The sequence below is a fragment of the Tachysurus vachellii genome, chromosome 2 (genome assembly GCF_030014155.1).
Source record: "Tachysurus vachellii isolate PV-2020 chromosome 2, HZAU_Pvac_v1, whole genome shotgun sequence".
Classification (NCBI taxonomy): domain Eukaryota; kingdom Metazoa; phylum Chordata; class Actinopteri; order Siluriformes; family Bagridae; genus Tachysurus; species Tachysurus vachellii.
Window position 1 is genome coordinate 1373071 of NC_083461.1, and position 12046 is coordinate 1385116.

Genomic DNA, 12046 nt, shown 5'->3' on the forward strand with positions numbered 1-12046 from the left:
CTCTATCTGTCTGTTCACCTACACCTCTATCTGTCTGTTCACCTACACCTCTATCTGTCTGTTCACCTACACCTCTATCTGTCTGTTCACCTACACCTCTATCTGTCTGTTCACCTACACCTCTATCTGTCTGTTCACCTACACCTCTATCTGTCTGTTCACCTACACCTCTATCTGTCTGTTCACCTACACCTCTATCTGTCTGTTCACCTACACCTCTATCTGTCTGTTCACCTACACCTCTATCTCTTTTTCTCTCCAGCTGAAATGAATCATCAGTTTTATTTTGTTTTTCAATGTTAGTTTAATTGTTCCAATTTCTCTCTTACTCTGTCTCCCTCTCCCCCTCCCTCCCCCTACCTCTCTCCCTCTCTCCCTCCTACCTACCTCCCTCCCTCCCCCCTCCTCCCCTCCCTCCCCCCTCCTCCCCTCCCTCTCTCATTAATCTTTATGATGATGTGACTCTCTCCTGTTGGTGTGTTGTGTGTAACAGAGTCTGCAGTGAGACTGTATGAGGATCATGTAGATAATAATTAGTGCTGAGTTAATGTCCTGAGATCGACTGTGTGTATAGGAGAGGGGGACATGTGGGCTTTTTATATCAGATTTAACTTCTCATCTAATGTGTGTGTGTGTGTGTGTGTGTGTGTGTGTGTGTGTTTCTCAGGGAAGGATGATGTAATGGACGTGGAGATCGACTCGTATATCCACTGCATCAGTGCGTTTGTGAAGCTGGCTCAGAGCGAGTACACTTTACTGACTGAGGTCATTCCTGAACATCACCAGAAGAAAACCTTTGACTCTCTCATACAGGTCTTACACACACACACACACACAGACCTTCTCTACACACACACACACACACATAGACCTTCTCTACACACACACACACACACACACACACACACACAGACCTTCTCTACACACACACACACACACACACACATAGACCTTCTCTACACACACACACACACAGACCTTCTCTACACTTACACACACACAGACCTTCTCTTCACACACACACAGACTTTCTCTACACCCACACACACACACACAGACCTTCTCTACACTTACACACACACACAGACCTTCTCTACACATACAAACACAGACCTTCTCTACACTTACACACACACACAGACCTTCTCTTCACACACACACACACAGACCTTCTCTACACTTACACACACACACACACACAGACCTTCTCTTCACACACACACACAGACCTTCTCTACACTAACACACACACACACACACAGACCTTCTCTACACATACAAACACAGACCTTCTCTAAACTTACACACACACACAGACCTTCTCTACAGACACACACACACACACACACCTTCTCTACACCTGCACACCTTCTCTACACACACACAGACAGATGTATTTCACATATTCCTCTGTGCGTGTGTGTGTGTGTGTGTGTGTAGGAGGCATTAGATAACCTGATGCTGGATGGTGACAACATCGTAACAGCTGCACGCAGAGCCATCATGAGGCACGATTACTCAGCAGTGCTCACCATCTTCCCCATTCTCCGCCACCTCAAACACACCAAACCTGACTTCGACACCACACTTCAGGTGTGTGTGTGTGTGTGTGTGTGTGTGTGTGTGTGTAAAATAAATATGAAATATTTCACTATATTTCAGCGTGTTTACTGTTCTGTTGTGTTATCAGTGTCACTTCCTGTTGCTCTGTGGCACTGTGTGATGTCATTTCCTGTTGTGTGTAGGGGACCGCGGCGAGCACTAAGAACAAGCTGCCGACTCTGATCACCTCCATGGAGACGACAGGAGCCAAAGCTCTAGAGGAGTTCGCCGACAGCATCAAGGTGACTGATGTAGGATGAGGAGGTAGAACTGTGACGTGAGGAAGAGGAACAGTTCACAATAAACAGTCCTTCTGAGTGATGGCTCTGTTGTTGTTGTTGTTGTTGTTGTTGTTGTTGTTGTTGTGTGACACTGTGACATTAATATAACAGTGTAATAAAGTGTAATAACACTGAGATGTTTACTTTCTGTTTGTTCCAGAACGATCCAGATAAAGAGTATAACATGCCTAAAGACGGGACTGTACATGAGCTTACCAGTAATGTACGCTCACTCACACACACACACACACGCACACACACACACACACACACACACGCACACCTTCCCTCCACACACACACACACACCTTCTCTACACTTACTCATCTTCTCTACACACACACACACACACCTTCTTTACACACACACACACACACACACACACACACACACACACACACCACCTCTACACACACGCACACACACACACACACCTTCTCTACACTTACTCATCTTCTCTACACACACACACACACACACACCTTCTTTACACACACACACACACACACACACACACCACCTCTACACACACGCACACACACACACACACCTTCTCTACACTTACTCATCTTCTCTACGCACACACACACACACCTCCTCTACACACACACGCACGCGCACACACACCTTCTTTACACACACACGCTCGCGCACACACATCTTCTCTCTACACTCACACACACCTTCTCTACACACACACGCGCACACACCTTCTCTACACACACACACGCACACACACCTTCTCTACACACACACACACACACACCTCCTCTACACACACACACACCTTCTCTACACACACACACCTTCTCTACACACACCTTCTCCACACACACCTTCTCCACACACACCTTCTCTACACACACCTTCTCTACACACACACGCACACACACACACACGCACACACACCTTCTCTACACACACACACGCACACACCTTCTCTACACACACACGCACACACACCTTCTCTACACACACACACACACACCTCTACACACACACACACCTCCTCTACACACACACGCGCACACACATCTTCTCTACACACACACACACCTTCTCTACACACACACGCACACACACACCTTCTCTACACACACACGCACACACACCTTCTCTACACACACACGCACACACACCTTCTCTACACACACACGCACACACACCTTCTCTACACACACGCACACACACCTTCTCTACACACACACACGCACACACACCTCTACACACACACACACGCACACACACCTTCTCTACACACACACAGGCACACACATCTTCTCTACACGCACACAAACCTTCTCTACACACACACGCACACACCTTCTCTACACACACGCACACACACCTTCTCTACACACACACACACCACACACAACTTCTCTACACACACACACACGCACACACACCTTCTCTACACACACACACACACGCACACACACCTTCTCTACACACACACACACACGCACACAAACCTTCTCTACACACACACGCACACACCTTCTCTACACACACGCACACACACCTTCTCTACACACACACACACACCTTCTCTACACACACACACACCACACACACCTTCTCTACACACACACACACGCACACACACCTTCTCTACACTTACTCATCTTCTCTACACACACACACACACACCTTCTCTACAGTCTCACACCTTCTCTATATTTACACACACTCTCTCTCTCTCTCTTTAGGCCATTCTCTTCCTGCAGCAGTTGTTAGATTTCCAGGAGACGGCTGGAGCGATGTTGGCCTCTCAGGGTAAAAACACACACAACATTTGATTTTTTTTTACATCCTTCAGTCTGAGAGAGTTAGCATGGATGTCCCATGGCTTGGTTCCTTTTCCTCCTCTCTTTCCTCATTGAACGAATGATCTTCTCCTCCTTTTCCTCTCATCCTGCACTACTCTTTCCACACGTCTCATCTTTTACCTCAGCATGTTTTTCCCACCGCATGTCCACCTCATTAACACACACCTGAGCACATGCTACGCATCTTACGTGAAGATGTCTGTCATATGGTGCGTGTTGTATAAACTAGATATTAAAAATATTTTTCATTTACAAATCAGCTTTGTGTGTGTAATCTAGGTGCTAATCGAGCACAGCTAGCATGCTAATGAGTCCATAAAATACTGTTTAAATGTAAATATATGTTACAGAAGTAAAGATTTCTTTAAGTAAAGTTATTTTATCTGGTACATGAACTTGGAGGCCACAAGAGAGCGAGAGAGAGAGAGTCTGTAGAGAACGGGTGTATGTGTGTCTGTGTGAAAGCATAGAGAAGGTGTGTGTGTGTGTAGCAAAGGTCTGTGTGTTTGAATGTGTGTGTAAAAGCGTAGAGATCTGTGTGTGTAAAGAAGGTCTGTGTGTGTAGAGAAGATGAGTAAGTGTAGAGAAGGGGTGTGTGTGTGTGTGTGTAGAGGTGTGTGTGTGTGTGTGTGTGTAAGTGTAGAGAAGGTGTGTGTGTCTAGAGAAGGGGTGTGTGTGTTTGTGTCTAGAGAAGAAGGGGTGTGTGAGTGTTTAAGTGTATAGGGTGTGTGTGTGTGTAGAGAAGGTGTGTGTGTATGTATATAAGTGTGGAGAAGGGGTGTGTGTGTGTGTGTAGAGAAGGTGTGTGTGTCTAGAGAAGGGGTGTGTGTGTTTGTGTCTAGAGGTGTGTGTGTATAAGTGTAGAGGGGCTTTGTGTGTGTTTGTGTGTAGAGAAGGTGTGTGTGTATAAGTGTAGAGAAGGGGTGTGTGTGTATAGAAGGTGTGTGTGTAGAGAAGGTGTGTGTGTATAAGTGTAGAGAAGGGGTGTGTGTATAGAAGATGTGTGTGTATAGAAGGTGTGTGTGTGTAGAGAAGGTGTGTGTGTATAAGTGTAGAGAAGGGGTGTGTGTGTATAGATGATGTGTGTGTATAGAAGGTGTGTGTGTGTAGAGAAGGTCTGTGTGTGTTAATCTCTCTTCATCCTCCTTCAGCTAATCCCTAATTAAATCCCAGGTTATTAACTATTTTAAATCCAAAAGGTGTTAATTAAAGCTGTTAGTTTTGTAGCCTGTCTCATGTCCTGCATCCCACAATCCTCTGCTCTTGTGCTGATTATTCTCACGCTACACTAACAAGACTTTTCTAACTTCCTGCACTTTGCTTCTCTCTCTCTCTCTCTCTCTCTCTCTCTCTCTCTCTTCTCTATGCTTCTCTTTTCCTGCTTCGTCTCTGCTCTGTAGTCCTCGGGGACACTTACAATATTCCTTTAGACCCCCGAGGTAAGAACTCCAGCAGGACAGCGCTGCTTTCTGTCTCTTCTTCTGTCTCTCTTTAATCTGTCAGTTTATTAACAGCTTTATGGGTCTCTAAAGATCTTCATGGTTCTTTCAGTGGTGTCTCTGTGTGATTAGTAGTGTAGAGTGTGTGTAGGTCATTATGTGGGATCTTCTGACCATGTGGTGTTAACACATTATAGCTGAACCTTCAGGAACAATACTGTAAGGTGTCTAATGTAGGGATCAGTTCAGTTCTACTGACAATACAGAACAGATAAACAGCTCCAGAACTGTGTGTGTGTGTGTGTGTGTGTGTGTGTGTGTGTGTGTGTGTGTGTGTGTGATGTGAAAGCTGAATAGTTCCTTTATTTTTCAGAAACAAGCTCATCAGCCAGCAGCTACAGCTCTGAGTTCAGCCGCAGACTCCTCAGCACCTACATCTGTGAGACACATACACACACACACAGTGGTGTGAAAAAATGTTGGCCCCTTCATGATTTTTTTATTTTTTTACACATGACGTTTTTAAACAAAGGTTTTTATTATTAAGAGAATACTAAACCCAAACCCACATGACCCTGTGTGAAAAAGTATTTGCCCCCTAAACCTAATAACTGGTTGGTCCTCCCTTAGCAGCAAGAACTGCATTCGAGTGTTAGTGATAACTTACAGTGAGTCTGTTACAGCTGAGTCTTGGGGGAATTTTGGTCCACTCGTCTTTACAGAATTGTTGTAATTCAGCCACATTGGAGGGTTTTTTCGAGCATGAACCTCCTTTTTAAGGTCCTGCCACAGCGTCTCAATATGATGCAGGTCAGGACTTTGACTCGGCCGCTCCAAAGTCTTCATTTTGTTCTTCAGCCATTCAGAGGTGGACTTGGTGTGTTTTGGATCATTGTCCTGCTACAGAACACAAGTTCACTTCAGCTTGAGGTCACAAACAGAAGGTCACACTTTGTCCTTCAGGATTTTTTGGTAAACAGCAGAATTCATGGTTCTGTTTATCACAGCAAGTCTTCCAGGTCCTGAAGCAGTAAAACAGCCCCAGACCATCACACTACCACCACCATGTTTTACTGTTGGTGTGATGTTCTGTTTCTGACATGCAGTGTTACTTTTACACCAGATGTAACGGGACACACACCTTCCAAAATGTTCAGCTTTTGTCTCATCAGTCCACAGAGTATTTTCCCAAAAGTCTTGTGGATCATCAAGATGTTTTCTGGCAAATCTGAGACGAGCCTTTATGGGTTTTTTTGCTCAGCAGCGATTGTTATTTTGGAACTCTGCCATACAGCCCATTTATACCCAGTCTCTTTATTATGGTGGTGTCATGAACACTGACCTTAAAGGTGGGGTCTCCGTTGTTTGAAAGCCAATGTTGACATTTGAAATCACCAAAACAAACACGCCCCTAACCCAAATAGGTCCCACCCCTGTATTGATAGCTCCGCCCACACATACATACGTAACCCAGGCAACTGATGGAAAGAAATGTGTCTTTATCATAGCTGAAGTGAAGAACAATACGATTGTAGATAAACAAACAAGTAAAAATGACACACAAGCATAATCATGTAAAGGACAAAGACATATATTAGTTCTGTGTAACAAAACAAAACCAACGTTACTCACCTATCGAGAAGGAAAAAAGCGCCTCGGCGTCTTAAGTAAAGTTGGTCACATATTCACAGATTGGAGTTTCCCGAGTCAATAACTCCTGAGCTAAACACTGTTACTACACAAAACACGGTTGTAGCTGCGTCTCTACATTACTACGATAGAAAAGAGGTGTTATTTGTGTAGTAACAGCGTTTAGCTCAGGAGTTATTGACTCAGGAAACTCCAATCTGTGAATATGTGACCAACTTCCTGCTCCTTCAGTTCTCTCCAGCGCTGGAAAGCTGATCCTATATTAACACGTCCTACTTCTTACCTTATCGTAAGTCTTTCTTCTCTTTCTTTCTTTGTTTTTATCCTCCATGTCAATGTTAAAACTGCTTTCTGCTAATGTCACACATGCGCACTGAACACTCTCTCCACCCATATTGACAAGACACGCCCCTTTCTGCTCACTGGCTACACGTTTGTTTTGATTTTTGTGTAGTTTGTCGTCCCGACTCAGTTTTCTGAAGCATTTCTCAAACATCAGAGACCTCACCTTTAACTGAGGCAAGTGAGGCCTGCAGTTCTGTGGAGGTTGTTGTGGGGTCTTTGGTGACATCTTGGATGAGTCGTTGCTGCCCTTGGGGTAATTTTGGTCGGCCGGCGACTCCTGGGAAGGTTCACCACTGTTTCATGTTTCAACATTTGAGAAATGGAGAATGTCTTTGGATCTCAGCATGATGTGTAGATTTTGAGGATCTTTTGGTCTCCTTCACTTTGTCTCTCAGGTCTTATTTAAGTGATGTATTGATAGTGAGCTGGTGTGGCAGTAATCAGGCCTGGGTGTGGCTAGAGACATTATACTCAGGTGTGATAAACCACAGTTATGTAAGTTTTAACAGGGGGCAAATACTTTTTCACACAGGGTCATGTGGGTTTGGATTTAGTTTTCCCTTAATAATAAACAACTTCATTTAAAAACTGCATGTTGTGTTTAATTGTACAGTCACTCACACAATCTCTCTCTTTAAACATGGAATACTTTTAGTTTTTTATAGCTTTGATTTGTGTAAAAGTTGTAGTGTTAACTCTGTGTGTGTGTGTGTGTGTGTGTGTGTGTGTGTGTGTGTGTTAGGTAAAGTGCTAGGAAACCTGCAGCTGAATCTTCTGAGTAAATCCAAGGTGTATGAGGATCAGGCTCTGAGCGCCATTTTCCTCCACAACAATTACAACTACATCCTCAAATCTCTGGAGAAGTCAGTGTTCACTAACAATTACATTACAGCACTCAGAACTGACCAGTCACATTACAGCTGTGTGTGTGTGTGTGTGTGTGTGTAGGTCAGAGCTGATCCAGTTGGTGGCTGTGACACAGAAGAAGGCAGAAAGTTCCTACAGAGAATTGATCCAACAGCAGATTCAGACATATCAGAGAAGGTAACACACACACACACACACACACACACACACACACACACACACACGCACACTCCTGATGTTCTTAGTGGAGTTATAACTGTGTGTCATATCTTATGCCCTTTTACCCATCGGTGTGTGTAAAGTTGGGTGAAGGTGACAGACCACCTCACTGACAGGAACATGCCAGCACTACTACCTGGAGTCAAGGTAGAACCACACACACACACACACACTCACACACACACACACACACACATTCACACACACACACACTCACACAGACATACACACACACACAGACACACACACAAATCAATCACACACACACAATCACACACACACTCACCCACACACACATACAGTACATACACACACACTCACTCACTCTCACTCACTCACACACACACACACTCACACACACATGCACACACAGACACACACAGTTTTATATGACCTTATGGATTGTGAGTCACTGTTACAGTGAGAGATCTGCTGTGTGTTTTGTATAAAATGCAGTTGTTTTACTTTCCAGTTAAAAGACAAAGAGCGTCAGGCGATCAAAGATAAATTCAAGGTAAGAGCAGATATTGTGTGTGTGTCTGTGTGTGTGTCTGTGTGTGAGTTGTTTGTGTGTCTGTGTGTGATTTGTGTCTGTGTGTGATTTGTGTCTGTGTGTGAGTTGTGTGTGAGTTGTGTGTGTGTGTGAGGTGTGTGAGGTTTGTGTGTGTGTGTGAGGTTTGTGTGTGTGTGTGAGTTGTGTGTGTGTGTGTGAGTTGTGTGTGTGTGTGTGAGTTGTGTGTGAGTTGTGTGTGTGTGTGTGTGTGAGTTGTGTGTGTGTGAGAGTTGTGTGTGTGTGAGAGTTGTGTGTGTGTGAGAGTTGTGTGTGTGTGTGAGTTGTGTGTGTGTGTTGTGTGTGTGTGTGAGTTGTGTGTGTGTGAGATGTGAGTTGTGTGTGAGTTTTGTGTGTGTGTGATTTGTGTGTCTGTGTGTGATTGTGTGTGTGTGATTTGTGTGTGTGATTCATTTGTGTGTCTGTGTGTGATTTGTGTATGTGTGATTGTGTGTGTGTGTGTGTAGGGTTTTAATGACGGTCTGGAGGAGCTGTGTAAGATACAGAAGGTGTGGGCGATTCCTGATAAAGAGCAGCGTGATGCTATTAGACACGCCCAGAAAAAGCTCATCTCTGATGCCTACAGTTTCTTCCTACGCAGGTAACACACACCTGTCTGTCACTGCCCCCCTCACCCACCACTGTGCTTCACTTCTCTCTGTTTCTTACTTTATTTTTTCTCTCTGTCTGTTTCAGTGTTTCTTGTTCTGTTATTTTCTGTCTCTTTGTCCATCTTAGTCTGTAGGTATATGATGTGTGTGTGTGTGTGTGTGTGTGTGTGTGTGTTGCAGGTGTGCAAACATTTCATTCACAAAGAACCCAGAGAAGTACTACAAATACACACCAGAGGACGTGGAGGACATGATCGACAAGCTGTTTGACACCTCCGCCTAAACCCCACCCACTACACGCCCACCTGTTGTAGCCAAACCCCCACTTCCTGTTTCCTGCTGCACTACAATGCGTCCTGTTTCTGAATTAAATCTGTAAATACGCACAGTTTGATGTTGAATAAAGAATTTCACTGTACATCTATCATCTGCCTCCCAGGCTGAGTGGTGTAATAACCCTGATGTCAGCAGGGGGCAGCGTCGCTCTGTCACACAGCTGTGTGTCTAATTTATAATGTTAATGGTTGTAATATAAAATTCATCCTAATTAATTGATTATATCCCGTTAACGCTCGGGTACAGACTAAATGTTTAAATAACTAAATTAACTTTAACTGCTATCTAACAGCATTAGAGTGAAAAAATATCCTAGTGACTTCATATGAATGTGAAATCCCATGAAACTGCAGGTTTGGTCATTAACGCTGTTCCACACAGTGCAGTGATTCGCTCTCTCTCATTAATCTTCTACCACTTATCTGAACTACCTCGGGTCACGGGGAGCCTGTGCCTCAGGCGTCTCAGGTGTCATCGGGCATCAAGGCAGGATACACCCTGCACGGAGTGCCAACCCATCACAGGGCACACACACACACTCTCTCATTCACTCACACACTACAGACAATTTTCCAGAGATGCCAATCAACCTACCATGCATGTCTTTGGACCGGAGGAGGAAACCGGAGTACCCGGAGGAAACTCCTGAGGCACGGGGAGAACATGCAAACTCCACACACACAAGGCGGAGGCGCGAATCGAACCCCCAACCCTGGAGGTGTGAGGTGAACGTACTAACCACTAATGAAAATGTAATGAATTTTGTGTTTTAATTTCATTTTACTGTTTACAGTTTTTCTCATTACAGAGAGAAAAATCTAAATTAAAGATTATTCCCACAAATTATTTTTAATATTAATACTGAGGAAGTCTGAATGTGACGTTTCAGTAGGAACTGTTTATTAGGTCAGTTGTGGAACTTTTTAGATTTATTTTATACATACAGTCTACAGTACACACACATACACACACACACACTCATGTCTGGAAAAACTGTCTGGAAATGAAACTTTTCCAAAAACTTTTAATATTCAGATCGAAATTTTGATGTCAAAATAATGTTAATACATGGAGAAAAAAACTCTCCCAAATAAAAAGACTAGTTTTTAAAAATCTGCAGTAAATCTGTTTGTTCTTTCTGTTTTAATTTCCTCTAGAAAGGTTGTAAAGATAAAGAACAGCAGAGATCCAGAGGTTTCTGTTCAATTACGTGTGTGTGTGTAATCAAACTGCATTCATAATCCTGTGTGTGTGTTTGTGTGTGTGTGTTTGTGAGAGTGTGTGTGTGTTGTTTAAACAGCTGTGTTATAGACATCAAGGTCACTGTAGCTGATCTGTACCCCCCCCCCCCTACACACAGATGTTTAACACAACTGAATTAACAATTAACACTGAAGCTGTCTGTCGCTCGCAGTTGCGTCTGTAACCAGCAGGCGGCAGCACAGAGCTGAGAACAGAGTGAGATCTTCTGGACCTCATTAATGTAGACTGTGCTACACGTCCAGAGTGAGACGTTTCACATGAAGTAGAAATATAAGTGTAGAAATATTTCACTCAGAGGATGAAAATGTTTTCTGTAAATGCTGAGAAGAACTTTTAGTTTATAATTCACTTTATTTGTTTAGCACTTTGTTTACCACAATTCACATTCTCAAAGCAGCTTTACAGAAGTATAGAGACAGAATAAAAAAAATTAAGCCAGAGGCGACGGTGGTGAGGAAAAACTCAGAGATGCTATGAGGAAGAAACACTGAGGATAGAGGACTTTACTGACACACACACACACACACACACACACACACACACACACACACACATTCTGTGAAAATACATTATAGTACGAACACCCAGGAGAGTAATTAGTGGTAATCTAGAGAAGATGCAGGTCCATGAGGACATCCTGGAGGGCTGGAGGAGATGAGGGTACGTTTACTTTTGCACAGTCACTTCCTCCATTCCTCTGTTTTGGATTCTTCCATATTAGGCCATGAAATTAAGTGTGTTTTTCTCCGGGGGAAAATGAAGGGAATTCCTGAGCGAGTTGCACTAGCAGAGATTCTGAAACAAGCCGATCACACGTTACTGCTCTTCAGAAACACACTGAGGAATGTGTGGTATTTACTAAAACCCCAACCAGCTTCCAGTTATCATCCAGCTTTGCTAAAAAGTTTGCCCATGTTTCCACTGAGCTCACAGTTCTTCATCTGCATGCTGGAGGAATCAGAGTGTGACTTAACAAGACTGAGATGAAGCCTGAGGGTGCAGATGGTGAAGGTTTCATGTTTATCAGACCAGGATGATGCTGTAAGAAGGT

General features: G+C 43.8%; 1 protein-coding gene across 7 annotated transcripts in view; it reads left to right on the forward strand.

The window, feature by feature from the left end:
- Positions 1 to 9821, forward strand: part of exoc7 (exocyst complex component 7) — an 18580-nt gene extending 8759 nt beyond the window's left edge. For all 7 annotated transcript variants that reach the window (XM_060893208.1, XM_060893211.1, XM_060893225.1 and 4 more), the window contains 12 exons: positions 668 to 813; positions 1441 to 1593; positions 1746 to 1844; positions 2044 to 2106; positions 3596 to 3662; positions 5528 to 5593; positions 7892 to 8012; positions 8098 to 8193; positions 8319 to 8382; positions 8708 to 8749; positions 9253 to 9386; positions 9577 to 9821. In XM_060893208.1, the coding sequence (XP_060749191.1) occupies positions 668 to 813; positions 1441 to 1593; positions 1746 to 1844; positions 2044 to 2106; positions 3596 to 3662; positions 5528 to 5593; positions 7892 to 8012; positions 8098 to 8193; positions 8319 to 8382; positions 8708 to 8749; positions 9253 to 9386; positions 9577 to 9679 (1154 nt within the window). In that variant the 3' untranslated portion in view covers positions 9680 to 9821. The remainder of the gene's footprint in view (positions 1 to 667; positions 814 to 1440; positions 1594 to 1745; positions 1845 to 2043; positions 2107 to 3595; positions 3663 to 5527; positions 5594 to 7891; positions 8013 to 8097; positions 8194 to 8318; positions 8383 to 8707; positions 8750 to 9252; positions 9387 to 9576) is intronic.
- The last annotated feature ends 2225 nt before the right edge of the window (positions 9822 to 12046 follow it).